At 39.8% G+C, this 13,306-nt stretch overlaps 1 protein-coding gene across 5 annotated transcripts in view; it reads right to left on the reverse strand.

Moving 5' to 3' along the window:
- CNTLN (centlein) overlaps positions 1-13,306 on the reverse strand; it is a 208,095-nt gene that overhangs the window by 71,359 nt on the left and 123,430 nt on the right. For all 5 annotated transcript variants that reach the window (XM_048051337.2, XM_048051338.2, XM_048051336.2 and 2 more), the window contains 2 exons: positions 7,016-7,065; positions 1,755-1,846 (listed from right to left, as the gene is read on the reverse strand). In XM_048051337.2, the coding sequence (XP_047907294.2) occupies positions 1,755-1,846; positions 7,016-7,065 (142 nt within the window). The remainder of the gene's footprint in view (positions 1-1,754; positions 1,847-7,015; positions 7,066-13,306) is intronic.

The raw sequence follows: 13,306 nt of genomic DNA on the forward strand, positions 1-13,306 counted from the left end.
TCATTTTGAAGAAATACTTTTGGATGGTTTTGTGCAAGCTCATCCCCACTCTTTCACTACAGGAATTAATTTTATAAATTAATTTTTATTTTCTTAAAACTTAAAAAAAAATTATAAAATGGATGTGGATATAATTCAGATAAACGAGAGGTCTCAACACAGCAAAAAGCTGCTCAAACTTCATATGCATTTGTGAATTTGATATGAAATTTGTGAGTTTGATAGCAGACATTCAATATGCATGCATATCCATTGCTGCTTTCCTTGGCAGAAATTCATAGCACTCCCATAATGAACAGAGATTGTCTTATGGTTACATAAACTTATCAGATGAAATCAGGAGTAAAAGGAATTTTTGCATATGCTTCAGTGAAATCAAGATTTATGATTAAAATACTAGTTTCCTTTTCCTCTCCAATGGTAATGAGTACCAGCACCTTTCTTCAACCACCTTCCTAAACTGAGATTCTGCTATTGTTTTCTCAGATCTTTAGAGCAACCTTTTGCGCTCACTAGCACTTAAAGTCATGTATGACAGCTGCAAGGAAACAAACAATGAATAGCTTCTACACCTATCCCTAAGGTACCATCATAACTCTGTATATCCATGGAGATAAAAATTATGTAGTAGTTGGCAAATAAAATTATAGTTCTGAAATATAGATGATAACCAAGCATAAACTGTGTGACATTTCAGATGGTAGTATTCAAATTATTTCAATTACTCACTCTACCTTAAGATAAATGAATGTGAGCACTTCCTATTCTGTGTGTTATTATTTTAACATGATGTTTGTCATTCAGTAATAACGAGATGACAGCCTTCATTGCCTGACCATATGGCAAGTGTTACAAGTATACGCAATCACATCATCTGCTGTAAATTACCATACTTCCTACAAGTTAATTCACAAATAAAAAACAAATAGACATACCCAAACTGACATTCAAAGTTATAGATTTGTTTTTATTCAATTTAAGAATGCTTTTAAAGATTTATAAGTAATTAAACAAATATTGTTTTGCAAAATGACAAATAAAAGGTATAATACTGTTTGAAGGATGTCTTTTCTTCGCAGCAAACAAAACATATGGTAAAATACAAGTGAGCCCTCTTAAGTGAACACCTGTTAACGTACTAAACTACTTGTGTATATTACAAATATCAATACAAATAGCAACTAGTTAAGAGCATCTTGTTAGTGTACAAAGTAGAACATGTAGGATGTTGAGCAGTAAAGATTACATATGCATATTTGCTAAGCCAGAGAACACGAAATGCATCCTCTACTATTTTGTGAAAAGTGATAAACCCACATATGTAAAAAATATATGCATATGCAATGTCCTAAATTTTATATAAAACAAGCAGGGAATTTATCACTATTATGCATCTATTTCATTCTGTTACAAGAGATCTCTGTATATTAACACCTGATACCATGTAAAGTTAAATACTCAGCAAAAGAAATGCAGGCTTCTGAACTTAGAAGTGGCTAAAGATAATGAAACTCCTAATTTAGATAATCTGTCAGTTTCTATCATTTTACCTCTAACGATACTTTTAATTCACTGCAGTTATGTCATATGATACATCCACAGCCAATTCACAAGGATTCATTTTTGACAAAATTTTGTAAATCCCTATTTTTGAATTATGAAAGGAGAATCATGGCCTAAATTCACAAGTAATACCTTATATATATAATTCTTATGCTAAAATTTAGATCTGTTTGCTGGGGTTGCTACCTTACCTTCTGTAACCTCTGATCAGAACTGTCTGTCACGTTCTTCTTTGGAGTACTGTTCCTGCCGCCATCATCTTCACTACTTTTAAAAAGTATCTCTACAAGAGAATAAATAATACATCTCTAGCAGAGAATAAATAATACACTGTGACACCTAGCATTTCACTAAAACAATATCTAGACATTTTAAGGAAATGCATTCTTCTGCAATTATTTATAATACAGTCTATTTTCTTGACAAGCGTTTTGGTCAGTTTTTAAAGAGTGACCTCCTTTCAAAGTGTTCTGTCACATACTTATGAATCTTTGCAGCATCACAGTGTGTGTTTTTTTTTTTTTTTTCAGAGTACAAGCTTTTCAAAGGTACAATAGATCTGCAGGTTAAAGATGCTGTACTTTCATTCCCATTTTTATTCTTTTATAGACTATTCCCTCTATGGCTTAAAAGCAGAATTCATTGCCTTTTTATCTACACAGTCACTACCAGTTTTGTTCTCTAGGTCTTGTCCCCTGCTAGGAGGATCAGAGTGATTGGTGAACAAAGCAAACAGTAACAGAATTAGGATGGATGAAAACTTTAAACCTCTTTTTTGTTAAGTGAAAGATCATGTACTTCACCAGATAAATCACACAAACCATTCCATTGTAATGCTGTGAATTCATAACAATTAGAAATTGATACAACTAATGAGAATGAACATGACTCTAAGCATCACTCTCAGAGACAGCTATATACTTTCAGTACTAAAAATCACACAAGAAAGGACAACTTAAAAATTACATCTATACTCATAGAACAGGATGTTAAGAAAAAGTTTATTAGTACTAATACGTATAGTAAATCAGAAGTAAAATACGTCCTATTTAGATTTGAACTGAGAGCTTACCATTCACAAATTTCCCACTGCTTACAGAAAAGAGCAATTACACACCTCAGAAGGACTTTTTTATTAGAATATTAAAGACATTCAAGAACAACAACAACAAAAAACCACAACACTGTAAAAGCACCATAATATTCATGTTTCTCTTCTTCCCCTCAAATTAACTTTAAGAATTTATCTTAAGGGATAAGTATCTGTGCCACATGGTGAAGGTCTGCTTTAGAAGTATCATTTCAAACTACCAGCAGACACTGCAGGTCACTTAAAAACTTTTGATTTATAAACAAAGGAAGTGTAGAAGAAAACAGTGTTACTCTCTGTAGACTCACAATCCTCTTGATATAAACAGTGACTAACAAGTTTGTTAGAGTGAATTAGACCTTTCTTTTGTCTTTGGAACATGTCATGGCCAATTAATACTTCTGTATTCATGAAATAAATGGAGCACTATTCTAAAGATAATAAAAGCTGAAAAAGGTAAAACTATGCATCTGGGGAATATGTACCTTTACCTTGATATTAATATGTTAGTTCCCATGTTATTTCAGACTACAGTCCCCCAGCACAGTGGTACTGCATACATTTACAACATTCTTTAAGTAACACACAAAGATAATATGAACATGCTTTTCATCTTTTTCTAAATATTCACTCATTTGAATGTCTGCTGTAGCTTTTATATCAGCATTTACTGTAATCCACTGGAAAAAAAAAAAAAAAAAAAGATTTCCCATAGCCAAAGAAACTGATCAAAGCACACAAGGTGTTATGTTTATTATGTGGATGTATTAAAATAAAATTTACAACTCTATCTATAAATAAACGTATATGCAGGAGAATAAAGAATACTACTGCAAAACAGAAAAAAAATGCACATGTTCATTATTAACATAGAAGTCAAAAGCAAAAAAAAAAAGGCAAAGGCATAACCTTTTATATTAAGCAGAAAATAAATGGCCTATTCAACCCTCCCCCCCCCCCCCCCCCCTTCTAATTGATATGTAATTGTTCACAGGAATTAGTTAGGGAGGCAATGAAACTGTATTGCCTATAACGTGGTGCCTGTCTAAGACAGCAGGAAGATTCACCACATCAGTCTACTCAGTAAGACATAGGATCTACCTATCATATTCCTACTAAATAATACCAAGTTATCCCTCATGGAATAGACCCCACAAGTCATAAAACCCACCATCTTCAGTCAGCCAATTATGATGGCCTTACATAGGTAAACTTAGGTCCCACCAAAACAAAATAAACTACTAACTGTGCAATATAACACTTCATTTCTAATTAATAGTCACCAAAACTGTTTATCAAGTAGCTTGGCACAGCTGCCAAGATGGTACTTGTATAAACTCCTTTTATGGAGAAAAAAAAAAAACTTTTTTTTTTTTAATAGAGTGGTGTCTGAATACCTACATAACTCGCAACAGAATGAGATTCTAGGCTCAAGAATGCACCAGGCAAAGGATTCCCCTTACAGTGCTTTCTGCACCAAGGCAGAAAAGCCACTAAGTTATTGATTTCAAAGAATCACAGAACTGTAGGGGTTGGAAGGGACCTCAAGAGATCATCGCATCCAACTCCCTGCCAAAGGAGGTACCCTAGAGCAGGTTGCCCAAGTAGGCATCCAGACAGGCCTTGAATATCACCAGAGAGGGAGACTCATCAACCTCCCTGGGTTGTTCCCATGCTCTGTCACCCTCACCATGAAGAAGTTCTTTCACGTTGGTGCAGAACTTAGTGTGATTCATTTTGTGGCCATTGCCCCTTCCTTGTCCTGTCCTCACAGAAAGACCACTGTGAAGACCAGAAGAAGAGAAGGCTGTTCTCACTTATAAACTGGGGACATGGCAGATTGAGAAGGACTCTCAAAATGAGATAAGTCTTTGAACCACCTCCCTAAAGAGACAAAGGGACAACAGCTTACCTGCTTTTAATAAGGTACTTGCTATTTTTCTGAATGGGATTAGATGGACCCATTTTCCTGCTTTTGGAGGAAAGGGCATGAGTCCCTGCCAACACATTCTCTACAATCATGCATGAATAATTATGCGAACAGTGAGGCAAACGTTTGGATTTCATGAATACTGAAAAATAATTTGCATCGGCAAAATAGACAACTGAGTTAGAACAGGCAGAAACTGGGAATGACAAGAGTACTTTCCTTTTCCCCAGCCTTCATACGTGGCCAGTAGGGTTTGAAAAAGGGTACAAAAAAGCAACAGTTATGCAGCACCTCCTGACAAACACAACTGGTATCTGATTAAGTAAAATAATAGTCCCTAACTTTTTTAATCCAGAGAAGCTCAGTTGCTTTTTCCAGAATTTATTCTTTGATGTTAGAATGCCTGATGGAAACAGGTAGCTGCTAAGGTGGAGGTGAATTCCAGCATCATTTATAAGCTGAGAAATTTCTTGTCAGGTTTCCTTTTAGAAAAGAAAACATATTCCCAGACTGTGAACAAGTGTATTCAGACCATATCAAGTTTGGTCTCTCAGCAAATGCCAGATAACAATTGGGATATTTTACTTTTATTCAGGAAGATGAAGGGACTTAAAACCCATTTTAGGGCAGAGGGTGCATGGACCTTTTTCATTCATGACCAAGAATTTCTCAGAAACACTCATTTATGCTCATAGACAGCCATCCAGCCTCAGTCTTTTTAGCATATTCTTCCAGAAAATGTCAATCAACTGACGAAAGTGTCTACAGCACTGCAATATCCTAGCATTTGCAAAAGGAACAACAGGGAAATTATTTTTTACAGACTGGATGAGTATTCTTTTATACCTCAATTGGTAAAAGTTTGGAAATGGCTGGAATCAACTCAGCCTTACGTACTAGGAAAAAATGTTGCTTAATGCATATCATCAGATTTGATTTTGTAACTGAGCAAAAAAAAATCCTGTTCATCTAAGTGATACAACAAATAACAACAAATGCTGGAAGAGTTATATAAAATTTCCATAACACACTTCACTAGCAGTTTAACACTTTTTCTCAGTCCCAGTAAAACAATAATTGATCATCATACAAGTAACAAAACTAGAAGAGTGTATCCGCTAATCCACTTTTAAATAAGGATATATTTTAATCTAAAAAGATAATGAAAAAAAAAAAGAAAACAAAAAAAGACTAGCTGTTAAAGCACTAAACATGTCAAGAGCTGGCAGTTTCAGGATCTGACTGTTTTTTGGAAACACATGGTTATTGCTCAGCAGGCCCTCAAGTCTTTCTCGCTGCTGGTTGCCTTTCCACTTCTCTCTGTGCAAAGACTGACTAAATTGGCAAAAACAAAAGAGCGATTTTTAAAGTTGGCATTTGAAACCTTCACTAGATTCCTTCAACTCTATCTGGGGCTATGAAAGTAACATATATGAAGTAACACAAAAGAAAACAATGACGTTCCATCTTTAGCAGCTGAAGATTTCCACCTAGTTTTATGTAATTTATAAAACAAACTAAAAATAAAGGGAAAAATACTATTTTTGTTACATTCAATTGCCTGACTTTATCATAAAAAAATAAAACATAAAACAGCAGAAAAATGAGATGAAGAATGGTGAGGTTTTATTTCCAAATTATGGCTCTTTAGTATAGTACTTCTCCATGTCTTTTACGTTCTCCTTTTAAACAAAATTGTGCAAAGGGAATTCACCACATACCCAGCTGGACTGTAACTATGCACTGTTGAATACTTCTCCCAAAGCATTCAAGAACACCAAATAATACACAGAATCAGAGTGATAAAGAATCTATGGTAATATACTACCTATCTGACTAGGAAAGAACCATCTTCACCAAACCATCAACTATTGTACAGTTTGTCAAGTTAAAACAGAAGTTATCCATGAACAATTCTTATAAGATTTCCACCATTCTGATTTCGTTTCAAATCCACATACTTTGTGAGACTAGTACTAAAAAAGAAGTCTGAATGAGCATGAAATTTCTGTATCATTGCACTGCAAAACCCATTTCAGATTCTGGTGAAAGCTTCATAAACAAATAAACATACTTTAGATTTTACATACATACATATATATACACAGATATTTTAAACATAAAATATAAATTAATTTTATATGTTCTGCACACACACAAAATAAATTTAACAGTTTATGCCTATATGTAAAAATTATCATTGATTTCATAGGCATATGGAAGACTCAAGGGAAATCTTTAAATAAAAAACTTTTAAATAAGACTATGTATGGTCTTACAAATACAAAATGCACATTCAAGAAAAAAAAAAAAAAAGAACATTTGGAGCAAAAATAACCTGAAGACTAGTATTTCTATTAGCCTATGTACATACATATAAAATACCTGTTTCTTGTAGCAAACGTAGTTGAACTCCTGTATGCTAAACTTACCCATAGATTGGTGTACTTTCATCTGATCTAACTCCTCTTCCAGATTCAGTCTTCAAAAAAGTAAACAGAAAAAGAGTAAGAATGATGAAGCAACCATATATCTGCCACTAAGACTATTAAAACAAAATTAAACCAAAACCACATAAATATATTGAGGGGAAAAAGTTGTCGACACTCAGGAACTCTTCTAATTTGATGACAAGCAGCATACTTCAAACATAAAGTCATTGGTACAATAGCTCATTAAAACTTATAAACCTGAATTTATAAAATTCAGATGTAATGTTGGTGGTAACATACACTAAAAAGTTTCAGCTAGTCCTTTTTAGGTAAGGAAATACCTGAGCTAAAAACATGGAATCCTGTTTGTGGGGGAGTAAATGGAGTAAATAGCCTCAGGGGAAAGTACCAGTCCACCTTACACAGATAGATCTTACTGTTCCTCTTTGTCCAGCAACTATTTGAAAAACTTATTGACAGAATCTGTCCCTGCCTTTTCTAGCTTTGATCTGCCACTATATGACTAGTATAGTTTTTTCTGTAGTATCAAGCAGCTAAGGTCTGTACTGCAAATCACATGAATTACTGAAGTGGTGTTTAATGTTTTATAGAATTACTTATATATAAAGGTGCCAGGATAACAATGCTAAAGCTTCAAAGTCAAATTGGGAAATGCTAGACTTAACCATGTTACTTTGAATGGCTCATTTATATTTGTTTTCTGACCTAATATTTAAACACATAGTTGCAGACTATTTTAGCAATACGATGTGACCTCTTTTAGGTTAGGATCCTACAGCACAGACAGCAGTCATTTAGTGTGCAGAATGTACTTAAAATATAACCTTTTATCCTGTACACATACACATTATTGTAGGTCTGCTCTGAAGTCTGGATTGCTGATCTCCTCACAGCTTTTTTTGGTGTACTCAAAACAGCAGCAACTAAATGCTTCATAAGAGATTAATTTTCTTCACAAAATCCCTCTGAGACGAGACAAAAGAAAATCAGGACAAAATACCTGCTAACTTAAGGAATGGGTTTAAAAATGAGTCTTCTGTTTTTTAAAGCACTTTATATGTTTAACGCTTCTCTCAGCTGTAAATCTATGTATTGCAATTCACATCCCCTAGTCTCACGTGGAAATCATCACAAATACAAAGAAAATGAGAAACACACACACACAAACACACACAAAAGTAACTTGTTTTGCATGACACATGACTCCAGCTATATTCAGGATCACTCAGCTTCACAGGTTGACTTTCTTTGCTCTTCATTTGTTCTCGATGCCTCAGTCATCATTAGCTTTTATTACACAGACCACAGTGGCCTTGACCCCCTACACTAACTGCTCCTCATTGCAAGCTACTCATCTTGTAAACTGAATGGCAAGCTACTGCCTTGCTAAAATATTCTACATGTAATTAAAGACTATATTTAACATTATATGTTCTCTATGTACAGGTGGAGGCTGGTGACAACTGGTGTCCCTCAGGGGTCTGTCTTGGGACCAGTACTGTTTAATATATTTATCAGTGACAAAGACAGTGGGATCGAGTGCACCCTCAGCAAGTTTGCAGATGACACCAAGCTGAGTGATGCAGTCAATACAACAGAAGGAAGGGATGTCAGCCAAAGGGACCTGGGCAGGCTGGAGAAGTGGGCCCATGTGAATCTCAGGAGGTTCAACAAATCAAAGTGCAAGGTCCTGCACCTGGGTCAGGGCAATCCCAGACATGAGCACAGACTGGGAGAAGAACTCACTGAGAGCAGCCCTGCAGAGAAGGACTTGGGGGTTCTGGTGGATGAAAAGCTCGACATGAGCCAGCAGTGTGCGCTTGCAGCCCAGAAGGCCAACTGCAGCCTGGGCTGCATCACTAGAGGGGCGGGCAGCAGGTGGAGGGAGGGGACTGTCCCTCTCTAGTCTGCCCTTGCCAAGAGGTTGGACCTGGAGTGCTGCATCCAGGTCTGGGGGCCCCAGCACAAGAAAGATGTGGGGCTGTGTTTCTCAGTCAAATAATGACAGGACATCGTCAGGGGTATAGTTTTAAACTAAAATAGAGGAGATTTAGATTAGAGGTATCCTGGTTTCCACTAGCATAGAGTTAATTTCCCTCCAAGTAGCTTGTATGGTGCTGTGTTTTGGATTAGGATGAGAATAATATTGATAACACATTGATGTTTTAACTGTTGCAAAGCAGTGCTAACACAGAGCCAAGGACTTTTCAGATTCCCAGAAATGCCCAGCCAGCGAGGAGGCTGGGGGTGCACAAGGAGCTGGGAGGGGACAGAAGCAGGACAGCTGGCCCAGGCTGGCTAAAGGGATGTCCCAGACCTTATGGCGTCACACTGAGCAATTATATGAGGTGTCTGGCCAGGGTGGGGGGGACTGCTGCTCAGGGATGGGATGGGCATGAGTCAGCAGGTGGTGAGCAAATGCTTTGTGCATCACTTCTTTTGTACACATTATCATTATTATTATTATTTCTTTTCTGCTCTAATAAACTGTCTTTATCTCAACCCACAAGCTTTTACTTTTTTTCCAATTCTTTCTGCCATCCTGCTGCAGGGAGGTTGGGGAAGGGGTAGGGAAAAGGGAGCAAACAACTGTATGCTGCTTATCTGTCAGACAGGTTAAACCACAACAAGAGGTTAGAAGGAAATTCTTCACTGTGAGGGTGGTGAGGCACTGGCACAGGTTGCCCAGAGAAGCTGTGGATGCCTCATCCCTGGAGGTGTTCAAGGCCAGGTTGGATGGGGCTTTGAGCAACCTGGTCTGGTGGGAGGTGTCACTGCCCGTAGCAAGGGGGTTGGAATGGGGTGGTCTTTAAGGTCCCTTCCAACCCAAACCATTCTGTGATTCTATGATATGAATGCAAGGGAGTGAATTAAAGTTATTTTAGAATCCTTCCTGTACCTTTGTCTTCTCAGCATGTTAGTTTTCAACTTTAAAAATATTTGAGGGAACATGTTTACAGATGTATAATTGCACACACTTGCATACTACTCCCCTACACACTAGCTAAGTGGCAAAGAAACAATACTTGTACAAGATTTTTAAAAATAGTTAACATATACAAAAACTTTTAGAGTGATAAAAGACGTGGAAGTAAAGAAATAATCTGAAATAAGTAAAGACTGTGAAATAGACTTCCATGAAAGTTAAGGTATATCTAAGCTAGAAATATTTCAGGCTAGCCTAGAGAAGAAATTGCAATGTATCATACAGGATCCAGTCCATACAAGTCATTGAATGGCTTGCATGAATGCTAGAAATGAGCCCATGGGCCATCCATGGGTCCTGATGGGATGCATCCACGTGTGCTGAGGGAGCTGGTGGAGATGATCGCCAAACCACTCTCTATCATCTTTGAAAGGTCCTGAAGAACAGGAGAGGTGCCTGAAGACTGGAGGATAGCCAATGTCACTCCGGTCTTCAAGAAGGGCAAGAAAGAGGATCTGGGAAACTACAGGCCAGTCAGTTTCACCTCTGTCCCTGGAAAGGTGTTGGAACAGCTTGTTCTGGATGCCATCTCCAAGCAATTGGAAGAGGAGAAGGTTATGAGCAGTAAGTAGTCAGCATGGATTCACCAAGGGGAAATTGTGCTCGACCAACCTCGTTGCCTTCTATGATGGCAACAGCAGCTGGATAAATGGGGAGAGAGCAGTGGATGTCATCTACCTTGACTTTAGCAAGGCTTTTGATATTGTCCTTCACGACATCCTGCTAGCAAAGCTGAGAACGTGTGGGATAGAGGAGTGGACAGTAAGGTGGGTTGAGAACTGGCTGACTGGCCGAGCTCAGAGGGTGGTGATCAGCGGCGCAGAGTCTGGCTGGAGACCTGTGACTAGCGGTGTTCCCCAGGGGTCGGTGCTGGGTCCGGTCTTGTTCATCGACAACCTTGATGAGGGAATAGAGTCTGCCCTCAGCAAGTATGCCAATGACAAAGCTGGGAGGAGTGGCTGACACACCAGAAAGTTGCGCTGCCATTCAGCGAGACCTGGACAGACTGGGGAGATGGGCAGGAAGAAAGCAAATGAGGTTTAACAAGAGCAAGTGTAGAGTCCTGCACGTGGGAAGGAACAACCGCATGTATCAGTACAGGCTGGGGGGTGACCTGCTGGAGAGGAGCTCTGTGGAGAAGGACCTGGGGGTCCTGGTGGACGACAGGTTGGCCATGAGCCAGCAGTGTGCCCTGGTGGCCAAGAGGGCCAACGGGATCCTGGCGTGCATTAAAAGGAGCGTGGCCAGCAGGTCAAGGGAGGTGATCCTCCCCCTCTATTCTGCCCTGGTCAGGCCTCACCTGGAGTACTGTGTCCAGTTCTGGGCTCCCCAGTACCAAAAAGACAGGGATCTCCTGGAAAGAGTCCAGCGGAGGGCCACAAAGATGATATGGGGCCTGGAGCGTCTTCCCTATCACAGAATCACAGAATCATCTAGGTTGGAAGACACCTCCGAGATCACCTAGTCCAACCTCTGGCCTAACACTAACAAGTCCTCCACTAAACTATGTCACTAAGCTCTAAACCTAAACATCTTTTAAAGACCTCCAGGGATGGTGACTCTACCACTTCCCTGGGCAGCCCATTCCAATGCCTAACAACCCTTTTGGTAAAGAAGTTCTCCCTAATATCCAACCTAAACCTCCCCTCGTGCAACTTTAGCCCATTCCCCCTTGTCCTATCACCGGGCACATGGGAGAATAGACCAACCCCCACCTCGCTACAGCCTCCTTTAAGGTATCTGTAAAGAGCGATAAGGTCTCCCCTGAGCCTCCTCTTCTCCAGGCTGAACAACCCCAGCTCCGTCAGCTGCTCCTCGTTAAGACTTGTTCTCCAGACCCCTCACCAGCTGCGTAGCCCTTCTCTGGACTCGCTCGAGCACTTCCATGTCCTTCTTGTAGCAAGGGGCCCAAAACTGAACACAGTACTTGAGGTGCGGACTCGCCAGAGCCAAGTACAGGGGGATAATCACTTCCCTAGTCCTGCTGGCCACACTGCTTCTTATGCAAGCCAGGATGCTGTTGGCCTTCTTGGCCACCTGAGCACATGCTGGCTCATATTCAGCCGACTATCAACCACTACTCCCAGGTCCTTCTCTGCCAGGCAGCTTTCTAACCACTCATCTCCCAGCCTGTAGCGCTGCTTGGGGTTGTTGTGCCCCAGGTGCAGGACCTGGCACTTGGCCTTGTTGAACTTCATATAGCTGGCCTCAGCCCATCGGTCCAGCCTATCCAGATCCTCCTGCACAGCCTTCCTACCCTCAAGCAGATTGACACTATGAGGAAAGACTGAGAGATCTGGGTCTGTTCAGCCTGGAGAAGAGAAGACTGAGAGGGGATCTTATCAATGTGTACAAATATCTTAAGTGTGGGAGACAAAGGAATTTGGCCAACCTCTTTTCAGTGGTTTGTGGGGACAGGACAAAGGGTAATGGCCACAAGATGGAGCACAGGAAGTTCCGCACCAACATGAGAAAGAACTTCTTCATGGTGAGGGTGACGGAGCACTGGAACAGGCTGCCCAGGGAGGTTGTGGAGTCTCCTTCTCTGGAGATATTCAAGGCCCGTCTGGACGCCTACCTGGGCAGCCTGCTCTAAGGAACCTGCTTTGGCAGGGGCGTTGGACCCGATGATCTCTTGAGGTCCCTTCCAACCCCTACAATTCTGTGATTCTGTGAAATACTCAAATGGGTCATACCAGGGCTGGATCCATCCGCCACCAGTGCTCTGTCTCCAGCAGAGGCAAAAGCAGATGTTACTTCAGGAGAGTGCAGAAGCTTAACCATTTCTACAGTTTGATCCCCATTTTTCCATACTGAAAATGGCACCTAAGCACTTCCCTTTATTTTCTCTGCTTTAACTGGCTTTCTGTTGATAAAAGTATCCTTCCTCCTATCCCACAGAACTGGGATTTCTTTAGAGCCTTTCATGTGTAGCCTTGTCAAAGGCTTTTGGAAAATACAGGTTAGATTTTATCTACGTGGTTACTGTTACCCTTCTGCAATTCCAGTAGGTTCAGGAAACAGAGTTTCCCTTTACAGAAGACACACTAAGTCCTTCCCAGCAAAATAGGGTTGATCTGTGTTCATTGATCTCTCTCCCTCTCATTCCCTCTTGTTTTAAAGACAGACTGCCATGTTCCCACGTAGGAAGCAGTCAGGCTTACTGGTCTGGAGCTCCCTCTGGAGCTCTTTTTGTAGATGGGATTTAACAGTGGCAACATGCCAGTCCATTGGCACAGTGGCTGTTTACAATGAGGTTCCAGTTCAGTAATTTCATACTTGAA

Source organism: Anser cygnoides, chromosome Z (assembly GCF_040182565.1).
Source record: "Anser cygnoides isolate HZ-2024a breed goose chromosome Z, Taihu_goose_T2T_genome, whole genome shotgun sequence".
Classification (NCBI taxonomy): domain Eukaryota; kingdom Metazoa; phylum Chordata; class Aves; order Anseriformes; family Anatidae; genus Anser; species Anser cygnoides.